This window comes from Panulirus ornatus, chromosome 17, assembly GCF_036320965.1.
Source record: "Panulirus ornatus isolate Po-2019 chromosome 17, ASM3632096v1, whole genome shotgun sequence".
In the NCBI taxonomy this organism is placed as follows: domain Eukaryota; kingdom Metazoa; phylum Arthropoda; class Malacostraca; order Decapoda; family Palinuridae; genus Panulirus; species Panulirus ornatus.
This window is the reverse complement of record NC_092240.1, coordinates 57,134,578-57,151,109: the sequence shown is the minus strand read 5'-3', so window position 1 is coordinate 57,151,109 and position 16,532 is coordinate 57,134,578. Positions and strand designations below refer to the sequence as shown.

General features: G+C 41.6%; 1 protein-coding gene across 5 annotated transcripts in view; it reads right to left on the bottom strand.

Moving 5' to 3' along the window:
* The window catches only part of Rich (Guanine nucleotide exchange factor subunit Rich), a 349,449-nt gene that overhangs the window by 323,405 nt on the left and 9,512 nt on the right, over window positions 1–16,532 (bottom strand). For all 5 annotated transcript variants that reach the window (XM_071672678.1, XM_071672679.1, XM_071672681.1 and 2 more), the window contains exons 3-4: window positions 8,525–8,677; window positions 2,516–2,693 (exon numbers count right to left, since the gene is read on the bottom strand). In XM_071672678.1, coding sequence (XP_071528779.1) covers window positions 2,516–2,693; window positions 8,525–8,677 — 331 coding nt within the window. The remainder of the gene's footprint in view (window positions 1–2,515; window positions 2,694–8,524; window positions 8,678–16,532) is intronic.

Sequence of the window (16,532 nt, the reverse complement as noted above, 5' to 3'; positions counted from 1 at the left end):
TACACAGCTTTCCATGGTTTACCCCAGACGCTTCACATGCCTTGCTTCAATCCACTGACAGCACGTCAACCCCTGTATACCACATGACTCCAATTCACTCTATTTCTTGCCCTCCTTTCACCCTCCTGCATGTTCAGGCCCCGATCACACAAAATCTTTTTCACTCCATCTTTCCACCTCCAATTTGGTCTCCCTCTTCTCCTCGTTCCCTCCACCTCCGACACATATATCCTCTTGGTCAATCTCTCCTCACTCATTCTCTCCATGTGCCCAAACCATTTCAAAACACCCTCTTCTGCTCTCTCGACCACGCTCTTTTTATTTCCACACATCTCTCTTACCCTTACGTTACTTACTCGATCAAACCACCTCACACCACACATTGTCCTCAAACATCTCATTTCCAGCACATCCATCCTCCTGCGCACATCTCTATCCATAGCCCACGCCTCGCAACCATACAGCATTGTTGGAACCACTATTCCCTCAAACATACCCATTTTTGCTTTCCGAGATAATGTTCTCGACTTCCACACATTTTTCAAGGCTCCCAAAATTTTCGCCCCCTCCCCCACCCTATGATCCACTTCCGCTTCCATGGTTCCATCCGCTGACAGATCCACTCCCAGATATCTAAAACACTTCACTTCCTCCAGTTTTTCTCCATTCAAACTCACCTCCCAATTGACTTGACCCTCACCCCTACTGTACCTAATAACCTTGCTCTTATTCACATTTACTCTCAACTTTCTTCTTCCACACACTTTACCAAACTCAGTCACCAGCTTCTGCAGTTTCTCACATGAATCAGCCACCAGCGCTGTATCATCAGCGAACAACAATTGACTCACTTCCCAAGCTCTCTCATCCCCAACAGACTTCATACTTGCCCCTCTTTCCAGGACTCTTGCATTTACCTCCTTTACAACCCCATCCATAAACAAATTAAACAACCATGGAGACATCACACACCCCTGCCGCAAACCTACATTCACTGGGTGAGTTGTGGTTTCTTTAAAAGGTCTACAATTCTTTTTTGCCTCCCTGCTACTGGAAATAGTGCATCCTAAAGCAGCGGAAAGTTTATAAAGATGTCCTGGGTAACACCAAGACTTTTGCATAGAAATTGGTCCTGAAGTAGTTATAAATATCACATCCTTATATATCAATAAGAAAAAAACTGCATTTTCCTAAACTGAAAACATAAATGCATATGCAAAATCTGACTATTATACTCTCAATATAGGCTATTTGCATACCACCAAGACCCAACATCAAGATTAAAAACATCTGCCACAATTTTTCTAATACTGGAATGGATATCATCACCTTCAACATACAGAAACTGACTTCTCTCATCAGTATCTAAAGCAGTCACAACTTGAGTGCTCTGATCAACATCTGAAACAGTCAAAACGAGATCACTCTCATCAACACCTGAATCAGACACAACCTGACTGCTCTGATCAATACCTAAAGCAGTCAAAACCTGTTTGCTCTCACCAATAACTGAAGCTCTGATCAATATCTGAAACATTCACAACCTGATTGCTCTGATCAATACCTGAAGTAGTCACAACCTGATTGCTCTCATCATAAAGTAGTCACAACTGATTGCTATCATCATGAAGCAGTCACAACCGGATTGCTCTAACCAATACCTATAGCAGTCACAACCTGACTGCCCTAACCAATATCTATAGCAATCACAACCTGACTGCTCTCACCAATACCTGAAGCACTCACAACCAATACCTAAAGCAGCCACAACCTCATTACTCTGATCAATACCTGAAGCAGTCACAATCTGACTACTCTCATCAAAAAGCTGTCAAAACCTGGTTAATCTCACTGATAACTGAAGAAGTCACAAGAGGCAGTCACAACCTGATTGCTCTATTGAAAACCTGAAGCAGTCATAACCCGACTGCTCTTACCAAGACTGGAAGCAGTCACAACCTAACTGCTCTCATCACTAAACACAAGCATTCACATACTGATTGCTCTCACCATGAAGTGGTCAAAACCCAATTGCTCTCACCACTACCTGAAGCAGTCACAAATATTAAAGGGCTAAAGCTGCTAAAGCAGGGACAGTGAAGAAGAAACATAAAAGGAAAATAGAAATGTAAGAGTGAAAGATAAAAGATTATGGAAAACTGTATAATAGCATGTGCCTCCTCTAACCTTTTATATCAAAAATGGCACAGAGTATACACCAGACTCTCATGAATGGTCATAAAATTCAATAAGACATTTTTCAGCTGAACTACAACAAATCAAACCATGCATACTATTAATCATATTTCTTGATCTTATTTTGACTGAAGGAACAACAAAGTTAAGCAAGAAAACTATCACTTTCCAAAGCAGTTACACCAAAGAAATTACCCTTCATAACAAATTGACCATCATAGAGGGAACTCTACATAAGATGACAAAGCAGTAAGAGTTCAGTGAACCATCCCAATATAATCTTTGGATATGACTAATTACTGTCTCTACAATAACTTACCCTTCATGACAAGCTGATCATCACAAAAGGGAACTCTGCGTAGATCAACACAATAGTCGTAGTTTAGTGAACCATCCCAACGCAATCTTTGGATGTGGCCAGTTCCTGTGGCTACCATTAACTCATCCCGGAGACACACCAGACCCGTCACTCCTCCAGCTACCTCAGTTTCAAAGGCCTAAAAAAAACAAGTAAGAGACTGATTTGACAAATTATTAACATATAAACATTAAAAAGATAAAATCAGCATCTTTTACACCATCTCCCTTTTCATGAGGTTGCATATCCTTAAAAAGCAGGGTAAACCATGTTCAATGCCATTCAAGCACCCTTCTCTGAGAAGAAGTGAACCTAGCTATAGTGGATTACTACACCATAATATCATCCAGTACAGTGGCCCCTACATAAATAGATAAATTTGAATATCAAGAATTGTGATAGATGGCATGAATGCATGAGCATAAAAAAAGGGCGAGTCATGAGTATGGGGCCCATGGTTTGAGGATATAAGAAATATGTTTATGAGAGGGTATGAGTGTTGCAAGTACAAATTTTCATCACAATTAATTAAATAAATCTAGGTTAAGTGAAAATAGTTTCTCAAGTACATGCATAGCCCTATGAGAGTGAGAGAGAGCAATTGCTTACCACAAAAGCAGTTGCTTTACAACCATAAATAAGGCATATCTCTGAAGTAACACCTTCAATCATCACAAAACACATTAAGCTGGCTGATGCTCCTTCCAAAGGGGTCAGCAACCATACACCAATTAAACCAAGTCTATGACATCACAACAAAAAATGAGGTAGCAGAGCACCAAGTAGCCAGCCCATGTGGTCTGGAATACATTCTAGATACACCTCCGCACCTTTTTAAATTTCCCCACTGAACTGTCCATATGTTTCTAATGGCTGCAAGCAAATCAGTAAACTATTTCAGGCCATGGATGTTTTCACTAGCTTTCCCTTATAGTCCTCACTGGACCTACTGACTATGCCTTCAAGGATTTTCCAGTTGGATATTTTCTTCGAAATCCTATCATCTTTGTTCTAGAGCGTAAAACTTCATTGCTTTCAGTCATTCTCAGGAACATCAATACTGACTGTGAAAGATGACAAAATCCTTTCTAACCTCAAAATTCTGTCCTGGAAATGTGATATGGCACACAGCAGTATTCTATTCAGAAGAGTATAGTAATTGCAGAGGTATCATTCAAGGATTTACTTCTTATGCCCTGAAGACCCAAACAATCTAGCCTGCAATATTTCTGGAAGAGGGAACTCTTGCTCAGTTACCTTCAAGGATAGTAAAGTCCTAAGACAATATCAATTCAAGGTCATTTACATTACTCTCCTGAGATGTGATGGCTTCATCTGTGTTCAATATTCTGTAATGTTTTCATTTCTTCACTCTACCATAATGGAGTAATGTATGTAAAACTGTTCACTATCATAAAGAAGACTTGATCTATGCCTGCAGTTTTTTGTTATCTTCTACTGATAAATTTTCTATACTTACCCGGGTATAAACTATAAAACACACTATGAAACTGTGGCTATGATATGTGCCAGATATGAGAATAACAAACAACAGCTACTGAGTGGGAAGAGTGCTGGTTTTAAACACAGTAATACGATGAAGGATAACTAAGAAAACCAATAATTGATCTGTATATGGACTAAATTCCAGTGAATAGCAAGAGTCTGGAGCTCAACAACCCTTTGAAGTGAGTAAGGTGTACAAAACAGCTACACACAGTGTTACAATGAAAGCTTCATGAATGTAATTAAAAAAAAAGGCAAAAAAAATTTATGTACAAGGCAGCAGGTTTGGATGGTATGGCAGTGGAAGCTATTAAAAAAGGGGGTGACTGTATTGTTGACTGGTTGGTAAGGTTATTTAGTGTATGTATGACTCATGGTGAGGTGCCTGAGGATTGGCGGAATCCGTGCATAGTCCCACTGTACAAAGGCAAAGGGGATAAGAGTGAGTGCTCAAATTACAGAGGTATAAGTTTGTTGAGCATTCCTGGTAAATCATATGGGAGGGTATTGATTGAGAGAGTGAAGGCATGTACAGAGCATCAGATTGGGGAAGAGCAGTGTGGTTTCAGAAGTGGTAGAGGATGTGTGGATCAGGTGTTTGCTTTGAAGAATGTATGTGAGAAATATTTAGAAAAGCAAATGGATTTGTATGTAGCATTTATTGATCTGGAGAAGGCATATGATAGAGTTGATAGAGATGCTCTGTGGAAGGTATTAAGAATATATGGTGTGGGAGGCAAGTTGTTAGAAGCAGTGAAAAGTTTTTATCGAGGATGTAAGGCATGTGTACGTGTAGGAAGAGAGGTAAGTGATTGGTTCTCAGTGAATGTAGATTTGCGGCAGGGGTGTGTGATGTCTCCATGGTTGTTTAATTTGTTTATGGATGGGGTTGTTAGGGAGGTGAATGCAAGAGTTTTGGAAAGAGGGGCAAGTATGAAGTCTGTTGTGGATGAGAGAGCTTGGGAAGTGAGTCAGTTGTTGTTCGCTGATGATACAGCGCTGGTGGCTGATTCATGTGAGAAACTGCAGAAGCTGGTGACTGAGTTTGGTAAAGTGTGTGAAAGAAGAAAGTTAAGAGTAAATGTGAATAAGAGCAAGGTTATTAGGTACAGTAGGGTTGAGGGTCAAGTCAATTGGGAGGTAAGTTTGAATGGAGAAAAACTGGAGGAAGTGAAGTGTTTTAGATATCTGGGAGTGGATCTGGCTGCAGATGGAACCATGGAAGCGGAAGTGAATCATAGGGTGGGGGAGGGGGCGAAAATCCTGGGAGCCTTGAAGAATGTGTGGAAGTCGAGAACATTACCTCGGAAAGCAAAAATGGGTATGTTTGAAGGAATAGTGGTTCCAACAATGTTGTATGGTTGCGAGGTGTGGGCTATGGATAGAGTTGTGCACAGGAAGGTGGATGTGCTGGAAATGAGATGTTTGAGGACAATCTGTGGTGTGAGGTGGTTTGATCGAGTAAGTAATGTAAGGGTAAGAGAGATGTGTGGAAATAAAAAGAGCCAGGTTGAGAGAGCAGAAGAGGGTGTTTTGAAATGGTTTGGTCACATGGAGAGAATGAGTGAAGAAAGATTGACCAAGAGGATATATGTGTCAGAGGTGGAGGGAACGAGGAGAAGTGGAAGACCAAATTGGAGGTGGAAAGATGGAGTGAAAAAGATTTTGAGTGATCGGGGCCTGAACATGCAGGAGGGTGAAAGGCGGGCAAGGAATAGAGTGAATTGGATTGATGTGGTATACCGGGGTTGACGTGTTGTCAGTGGATTGAATCAGGGCATGTGAAGCGTCTGGGGTAAACCATGGAAAGTTGTGTGGGGCCTGGATATGGAAAGGGAGCTGTGGTTTCAGGCATTATTGCATGACAGCTAGAGACTGAGTGTGTACGAATGGGGCCTTTGTTGTCTTTTCCTAGCGCTACCTCGCACACATGAGGGGGAAGGGGGATGGTATTCCATGTGTGGCGAGGTGGCGATGGGAATGAATAAAGGCAGACAGTGTGAATTGTGTGCATGGGTATATATGTATGTGTCTGTGTGTATATATATATGTGTACAATGAGATGTATAGGTATGTATATTTGCGTGTGTGGACATGTATGTATATACGTGTGTATGGGGGTGGGTTGGGCCATTTCTTTCGTCTGTTTCCTTGCGCTACCTTGCAAACCCGGGAGACAGCGACAAAGCAAAATAGAAAAAAAAAATTTATTTCTATTATACTTTGATGCTGTTTCCCACATAAGTGAGGTAGCGCAAGGGAACAGACGAAAGAATAGCCCAACCCACCCACATACACATGTATATACATACACATCCAAACACACAAATATACATACCTATACATTTCAATGTATACATACATATACGTACACAAACATATACATATATGCACATTCATACATGCTGCCTTCATCCATTCCCGCCACCACCCCGCCACACATGAAATTTACCCCCCCTCCCCCCGCGTGCGTGCAAGGTAGTGCTAGGAAAAGACAACAAAGGCCACTTTCTGTCACACTCAGTCTCTAGTTGAAATGTGTAATGCACTGAAACCACAGCTCCCTTTCCACAACCAGGACCCACAAAACTTTCCATGGTTTACCCCAGACATGCCCTCGTTCAATCCATTGACAGCACATCGACCCCGGTATACCACATTGTTCCAATTCACTCTATTTCTTGCACGCCTTTCACCCTCCTGTATATTCAGGCCCCGATCGCTCAAAATCTTATTCACTCCATCCTTCCACCTCCAATATGGTCTCCCACTTCTACTAGTTCCCTCCACCTCTGACACGTATCCTTTTTGTCACTCTTTCCTCACTCATTCTTTCCATGTGACCAAACCATTTCAATACACCTTCTTCTGCTCTCTCAACCACACTCTTTAATTACTACACATCTCTCTTACCCTTTCATTACTTACTCGATCAAACCACCTCACAGTACATATTGTCCTCAAACATTTCATTTCCAACACATCCACCCTCCTCCGCACAACCCTATCATCAGACCATGCATCGCAACCATTTAACATTGTTGGAACAACTATTCCCTCAAACATACCCATTTCTACTTTCCGAGATAATGTTCTCGCCTTCCACACATTTTTCAATGCTCCCAGAACTTTCGCCCCCTCCCCCACCCCGTGACTCACTTCTGCTTCCGTGGTTCCATCCGCTGCCAAATCTACTCCCAGATATCTAAAACTCTTCACTTCATCCAGTTTTTCTCCATTCAAACTTACCTCCCAATTGGCTTGTTCCTCAACCCTATTGTACCTAATAACCTTGCTCTTATTCACATTTACTCTCAGCTTTCTTCTTTCACACACTTTACCAAACTCAGTCACCAACTTCTGCAGTTTCTCACCCAAATCAGCCACCAGCGCTGTACCATCAGTGAACAACAACTGACACTTTCCAAGCTCTCTCATCCATAACAGACTGCATACTTGCCCCTCTTTCCAAAACTCTTGCATTCACCTCCCTAAAAACCCCATCCATAAGCAAATTAAACAACCATGGAGACATCACGCACCCCTGCCGCAAATTGACATTCACTGAGAACCAATCACTTTCCTCTCTTCCTACTCATACACATGCCTTACATCCTCGATAAAAAGTTTTCACAGCTTCTAACAACTTGCCTCCCACACCATATATTCTCAATAACTTCCACAGAGCATCTCTATCAACTCTATCATATGCCTTCTCCAGATCCACATATACACATATACATACACATATACATACACATGTACACATTCATACTAGCTTGCCTTAATCCATTCCTGGTGCTACCCCGCCCCACAGAAAATGGCATTGCTTCCTCCTGCTTCGGCAAGGTATCACCAGGAAAACAGACTCTGATAATGACAATGGTAATTAAATGCATTCCCCAAACAACTACTTTTTGGTAAAGTATTTGTTGATTTTCATCCTAATCTATCACTTCAACTAATACACTAACCATTTTTTGTGCCACTTTGGTAAAGGGACCATGAATCTAATGTGCTAAAGCATCCTGAAAGTGCCTTTATAATGTCAATAGTGGGGTGGGGGAAGCAATGGATCTTACTACATGTAGTCTAAACTAGTTCCCATTCAATCTGGCAAGTAAATGGACAACAATGAATCACTATTTGATCTGTCCTCTAAGCAAAACCAAACCTTAGAAAGATGTGTGGTACATATGCAAAAGTTATAATTTTCCCTGCTTTGCAAGCTATCAGCAAATCTTGTCCTATCTAGACTTTGGAGAATATGAAATAGGCTATTATTATTGTTACCATCTACATGGGGGGAAGCAATGCAAAGAAACATGCACTTATTAAGGGGGAACTGATTTTTCAAGGAATGACATCTCAAGCCCAAGATGTATTTCCTTAAATGAGTCTATTGTCTAATATGACAATCAAAATCAATTCTAATTAAGACAACACAAATGCATTTTGACTAACCGTGGAGAATATAAGAGGAGGTATCGCTTCACAAGCATAAAGTTCCGCTGATTCTCGCTTCAAAGTTGGGTTCGGCGAATCTCGCTGCTCATACACTTCCCTTCGTGATTCATCAACAACGACAGAGTAATAGAGTAGACGGTTTCTGTTGGTCTGAAACAAAAAAGCAATGATACAAAATTCATTTGATAGCAAGTCAGTTCCTCTTTGTCTACAATAGTAAATTTCTACAAAATTTGCAAGTTGTTAAGAAACCTTTTCTTCCCAAAACAGTGTCCCACAAGCACAGAATACATAATCTCTTGGAATATCGGAGTCAGGAGCTTCTAACCCTCTGTTTCCTGGTGGAGATCACGAGTATTTCCCACCCTTAATAATCCACTCAACTAGATAGTAACTGCTTACTCATTTCAAGCCTGCTTTCAACCAAACTGGCTTGTATTTGTTGCACCAAGACACACTCCACCAGGAAAATCTGCCTGAACTCAAGCTCCAAGTGAGATGGCACGAACTGCAGTCACTTGTACAGGCCTTGGAAACTGCATGAGATCAAGTTGTAATTTATAGCTAACTTCATGTGAGAATGTGTCAAAAAAGAGTAATTCATACATAAAATCAACCCCGTGGCTCTTGACCACTGAAAGTTCAGTTGTTTGAAGGTGACAGGGATCAACCCAAAAGAAGTCATAGAAGGGAAAAAAATTGGGGAGGAAAGGCAGGGTAGGGTAAAAGACTAAGAAAAAAATTTTCCTAGACAATGCTTCAGAGAAAAAGCTAAAATTTTCAAAACCTTTATTTCTCTCCTCTGTGGTTTGTCCCACTAACATGATAAGCAAACCCACATAAAGTAGCAGACTTTAGAAAAACCTTTTAGATTTGAAAAATAAACCCAAAAGCAAAATAAGTATCTTCAATGATGAATCAGGAAAAATAAACCCAGAAGCAGAATACGCATCTTCCATGATGAATCTGCCTCTTCTGAAGGAGGAAATATCAAGAATCACACATGGTAAATCCTCAGCATTTAAGTTTAGGTGCTGTCTAATGAAGGTGGTAAACAAGTGCCAGAGATCTACTCTTTTTAGCAAAAGGCCTCTAAAGAATACCAAGGTAGATGCCGACTTCCTTATATCATGTGCGCTAGTGTAAAGCCCAGGTAGAACAAATAAACTGTGCTTCTTAATCCATAAAGAAAGATCCCTCACCACAAGGGGCTACAATGTTGCTTGGAGCATATATGATGTTCCCATCGATAAACTCTGGATGAACCCAAAAATTTCCTGGAGATTAAACCAGAAATTATTATATTTATTTATTCATAATACTTGGTCGCTGTCTCTTGCATTAGTGCTGTAGCGTAAGGAAACAGACGCAAGGATGGACCAACCCACCCGCATACACATGTATATACATACACGTCCACACACGCACATATACATACCTATACATCTCAACGTATACATATATATATACATCCACAGACATATATACACGTGTACATAATTCATACTGTCTGCCCTTATTCATTCCCGTCGCCACCTCGCCACACATGAAATGAAAACCCCCTCCCCCACATGTGCGCGAGGTAGCACTAGGAAAAGACAACAAAGGCCACATTCGTTCACACTCAGTCTCTAGCTGTCATGTATAATGCACCGAAACAGCAGCTTCCTTTCCACATCCAGGCCCAAAAAAACTTTCCATGGTTTACCCCAGATGCTTCACATGCCCTGGTTCAATCCACTGACAGCACGCTGACCCCGGTATACCACATCGTTCCAATTCACTCTACTCCTTGCATGCCTTTCACCCTTCTGCATGTTCAAGCCCCGATCACTCAAAATCTTTTTCACTCCATCTTTCCACTTCAAATTTGGTCTCCCACTTCTCCTCTTTCCCTCCACCTCTGACACATATATCCTCTTGGTCAATCTTTCCTCACTCATTCTCTCCATGTGACCAAACCATTTCAAAACACCCTCTTCTGTTCTCTAAACCACTCTTTTTATTACCACACATCTCTCTTACCCTTTCATTACTTACTCGATCAAACCACCTCACACCACATATTGTTCCTTCAAACATCCCCACTTTTGCTTCCTAAGAAAACGTTCTCAACTTCTAACATTTTTCAACGCTCTCAGAACTTTTGCCCCCTCCCCCACCCTATGATTCACTTCCGCTTCCATGGGTCCATCCGCTGCTAGATCCACTCCCAGATATCTAAAACACTTCACTTCATCCAGTTTTTCTCCATTCAAACTTACCTCCCAATTGACTTGTCCCTCAACCATACCGTACCTAATAACCTTGCTCTTATTCACATTTACTCTCAACTTTCTTATCTCACACACTTTACCAAACTCAGTCACCAGCTTCTGCAGTTTCTCACCCAAATCAGCCACAAGCCCTGTATTATCAGCAAACAACAAATGACTCACTTCCCAAGCTCTCTCATCCACAACATACTGCATATTTGCCCATTTCCAAAACTCTTGCATTCACCTCCCTAACAACCCCATCCATAAACAAATTAAACAACCATGGAGACATCACACACCCCTGCTGCAAACCAACATTCACTTAGAACCAATCACTTTCCTCTCTTCCTGCACGTACACATGCCTTACATCCTCGATAAAAGCTTTTCACTGCTTCTAACAACTTGCCTCCCACACCATATATTCTTAATACCTTCCTCAGAGCATCTCTATCAACTCTATCATATGCCTTCTCCAGATCAATAAATGCTACATACAAATCCATTTGCTTTTCTAAGTATTTCTCACAGACATTTTTCAAAGCAAACACCTGATCCACACATCCTTTATCACTTGTGAAACCACACTGCTCTTCCCCAATCTGATGCTCTGTACATGCCTTCACCCTCTCAATCAGTACCCTCCCATATAATTTACCAGGAATACTCAACAAACTTATACCTCTGTAATTTGAGCACTCACTCTTATCCCCTTTGCCTTTGTATAATGGCACTATGCAAGCATTCCGCCAGTCCTCAGGCACCCCATCATGAGTCATACATACATTAAATAACCTTAGCAAACAGTCAACAATACAGTCACCCCCTTTTTTAATAAATTCCACTGCAATACCATCCAAACCTGCTGCCTTGCTGGCTTTCATCTTCCGCAAAGCTTTTACTACATCTTCTCTGTTTACCAAATCATTCTCCCTAACCCTCTCGCTTTGCACACCACCTCAACCAAAACACCCTGTAGCTGCCACTCTATCATCAAACACATTCAACAAACATTCAAAATACTCACTCCATCTACTTCTCACATCACCACTACTTGCTATCACCTCCCCATTAGCCCCCTTCACTGAAGTTCCCATTTGCTCCCTTGTCTTACGCACTTTATTTACCTCCTTCCAAAACATCTTTTTATTCTCCCTAAAATTTAATGATACTCTCTCACCCCAACTCTCATTTGCCCTCTTTTTCACTTCTTGCACCTTTCTCTTGACCTCCTGCCTCTTTCTTTTATACATCTCCCAGTCATTTGCTTTATTTCCCTGCAAAAATTGTCCAAATGCCTCTCTCTTCTCTTTCACTAATAATCTTACTTCTTCATCCCACCACTAACTACCCTTTCTAATCTCCCCACCTCCCAAAAATTATTATTTATCATTATACTTTGATGCTGTCTCCAGCATTAGCGAGGTAGCATGAGGAAACAGACGAAAGAATGGCCCAACCCACTCACATACACATGTATATACATAAATGCACACACATGCACATATACATACCTATAACTTTCAACATATACATACATATATATACAGAGACACATACATATATAAACATGTACATATTCATAATGCTGCCTTCATCCATTCCTGCCACCAACCTACCACACATAAAATGACACCCCATTCCCCCTGCTTGCATGCAAGATAGCGCCAGGAAAAAGACAACAAAGGCCACATTCGTTCACACTCAGTCTCTGACTGTCATGTGAAATGCACCGAACCCACAGCTCACTTTCCAGATCCAGGCCCCACAAAACTTTCCATGGTTTACCCCAGACGCTTCACATGCCCTGGTTCAATCCATTGACAGCACACCAACCCCAGTACACCACATCGTTCCAATTCACTCTATTCCTTGCCCGCCTTTCACCCTCCTGTATGTTCAGGTCCCGATCACTCAAAATCATTTTCATTCTATCATTCCAATTCCAGTTTAGTCTCCCACTTCCCTTGGTTCTCTCCACCTCTGACACCTCTGACACTTGGTCAATCTTTCCTCACTCACTCTCTCCATGAGACCAAACCATTTCAATACACCCTCTTCTGCTCTCTCAACCACACTCTTTTCATAACCACATATCTCTCTTACCCTTATATTACTTACTCGATCAGACCACCTCACACCACATATTGTCCTCAAACATCTCATTTTCAGCACATCCATCCTCCTGCACACAACTCTATCCATAGCCCACGCCTTGCAACCATACAACATTGTTGGAACCACTATTCCTTCAAACATACCCATTTTTGCTTTCCGAGATAATGTTCTTGACTTCCAAACATTCTTCAAGGCTCCCAAAATTTTCGCCACCTCCACCACCCTATGATTCACTTCCGCTTCCATGGTTCTATCCGCTGCCAGATCCACTCCCAGATATCTAAAACACTTTACTTCCTCCAGTTTTCCTCCATTCAAACTTACCTCCCAATTGACTTGACCCTCAACCCTCCTGTACCTAATAACCTTGCTCTTATTCCCATTTACTCTTAACTTTCTTCTTTCACACACTTTACCAAACTCAGTCACCAGCTTCTGCAGTTTCTCACATGAATTAGCCACCAGCGCTGTATCATCAGCGAACAACAACTGACTCACTTCCCAAGCTCTCTCATCCACAACAGACTGCATACTTGCCCCTCTTTCCAAAACTCTTGCATTCACCTCCCTAACAACCCCATCCATAAACAAATTAAACAACCATGGACACATCACACACCCCTGCCGCAAACCTACGTTCACTGAGAACCAATCACTTTCCTCTCTTCCTACACGTACACATACCTTACATCCTCGATAAAAACTTTTCACTGCTTCTAACAACTTCCCTCCCACACCATATATTCTTAATATCTTCCACAGAGCATCTCTATCAACTCTACCATATGCCTTCTCCAGATCAATAAATGCTACATACAAATCCATTTGCTTTTCTAAGTATTTCTTACATACATTCTTCAAAGCAAACACCTGATCCACACATCCTCTACCACTTCTGAAACCACACTGCTCTTCCCCAATCTGATGCTCTGTACATGCCTTCACCCTCTCAATCAATACCCTCCCATATAATTTACCAGGAATACTCAACAAACTTATACCTCTGTAATTTGAGCACTCACTCTTATCCCCTTTGCCTTTGTACAATGGCACTATGCAAGCATTCCGCCAATCCTCAGGCACCTCACCATGAGTCATACATACATTAAATAACCTTACCAACCAGTCAACAATACAGTCATCCCCTTTTTTAATAAATTCCACTGCAATACCATCCAAACCTGCTGCCTTGCCGGCTTTCATCTTCCGCAAAGCTTTTACTACCTCTTCTCTGTTTACCAAATCATTTTCCCTAACCCTCTCACTTTGCACACCACCTCGACCCAAACACCCTATATCTGCCACTCTGTCATCAGACACATTCAACAAACCTTCAAAATACTCATTCCATCTCCTTCTCACATCACCACTACTTGTTATCACCTCCCCATTTACGCCCTTCACTGAAGTTCCCATTTGCTCCCTTGTCTTACGCACCCTATTTACCTCCTTCCAGAACATCTTTTTATTCTCCCTAAAATTTACTGATAGTCTCTCACCCCAACTCTCATTTGCCCTTTTTTTCACCTCTTGCACCTTTTTCTTGACCTCCTGTCTCTTTCTTTTATACTTCTCCCACTCAATTGCATTTTTTCCCTGCAAAAATCGTCCAAATGCCTCTCTCTTCTCTTTCACTAATACTCTTACTTCTTCATCCCACCACTCACTACCCTTTCTAAACAGCCCACCTCCCACTCTTCTCATGCCACAAGCATCTTTTGCGCAATCCATCACTGATTCCCTAAATACATCCCATTCCTCCCCCACTCCCCTTACTTCCATTGTTCTCACCTTTTTCCATTCTGTACACAGTCTCTCCTGATACTTCTTCACACAGGTCTCCTTCCCAAGCTCACTTACTCTCACCACCTTCTTCACCCCAACATTCACTCTTCTTTTCTGAAAACCCATACTAATCTTCACCTTAGCCTCCACAAGATAATGATCAGACATCCCTCCAGTTGCACCTCTCAGCACATTGACATCCAAAAGTCTCTCTTTCGCACGCCTGTCCATTAACACGTAATCCAATAACGCACTCTGGCCATCTCTCCTACTTACATAAGTATACTTATGTATATCTCGCTTTTTAAACCAGGTATTCCCAATCATCAGTCCTTTTTCAGCACATAAATCTACAAGCTCTTCACCATTTCCATTTACAACACTGAACACCCCATGCATACCAATTATTCCCTCAACTGCCACATTACTCACCTTTGCATTCAAATCACCCATCACTATATATATATATATATTGGAAGTAAGGGGAGTGGGGGAGGAATGGGATGTATTTAGGGAATCAGTGATGGATTGCGCAAAAGATGCTTGTGGCATGAGAAGAGTGGGAGGTGGGTTGATTAGAAAGGGTAGTGAGTGGTGGGATGAAGAAGTAAGATTATTAGTGAAAGAGAAGAGAGAGGCATTTGGACATTTTTTGCAGGGAAAAAATGCAATTGAGTGGGAGACGTATAAAAGAAAGAGACAGGAGGTCAAGAGAAAGGTGCAAGAGGTGAAAAAGAGGGCAAATGAGAGTTGGGGTGAGAGAGTATCATTAAATTTTAGGGAGAATAAAAAGATGTTCTGGAAGGAGGTAAATAAAGTGCGTAAGACAAGGGAGCAAATGGGAGCTTCAGTGAAGGGCGCAAATGGGGAGGTGAAAACAAGTAGTGGTGATGTGAGAAGGAGATGGAGTGAGTATTTTGAAGGTTTGTTGAATGTGTTTGATGATAGAGTGGCAGATATAGGCTGTTTTGGTCGAGGAGGTGCGCAAAGTGAGAGGGTTAGGGAAAATGATTTGGTAAACAGAGAAGAGGTAGTAAAAGCTTTGCGGAAGATGAAAGCCGGCAAGGCAGCAGGTTTGGATGGTATTGCAGTGGAATTTATTAAAAAAGGGGGTGACTGTATTATTGACTGGTTGGTAAGGTTATTTAATGTATGTATGACTCATGGTGAGGTGCCTGAGGATTGGTGGAATGCGTGCATAGTTCCATTGTACAAAGGCAAAGGGGATAAGAGTGAGTGCTCAAATTACAGAGGTATAAGTTTTTTGAGTATTCCTGGTAAATTATATGGGAGGGTATTGATTGAGAGGGTGAAGGCATGTACAGAGCATCAGATTGGGGAAGAGCAGTGTGGTTTCAGAAATGGTAGAGGATGTGTGGATCAGGTGTTTGCTTTGAAGAATGTATGTGAGAAATACTTAGAAAAGCAAATGGATTTGTATGTAGCATTTATGGATCTGGAGAAGGCATATGATAGAGTTGATGGAGATGCTCTGTGGAAGGTATTAAGAATATATGGTGTGGGAGGCAAGTTGTTAGAAGCAGTGAAGAGTTTTTATCGAGGATGTAAGGCATGTGTACGTGTAGGAAGATAGGAAAGTGATTGGTTCTCAGTGAACGTAGGTTTGCGGCAGCGGTGTGTGATGTCTCCAGGGTTGTTTAATTTGTTTATGGATGGGGTTGTTAGGGAGATGAATGCAAGAGTTTTGGAAAGAGGGGCAAGTATGAAGTCTGCTGTGGATGAGAGAGCTTGGGAAGTGAGTCAGTTGTTGTTCGCTGATGATACAGCGCTGGTGGCTGATTCATGTGAGAAACTGCAGAAGCTGGTGACTGAGTTTGGTAAAGT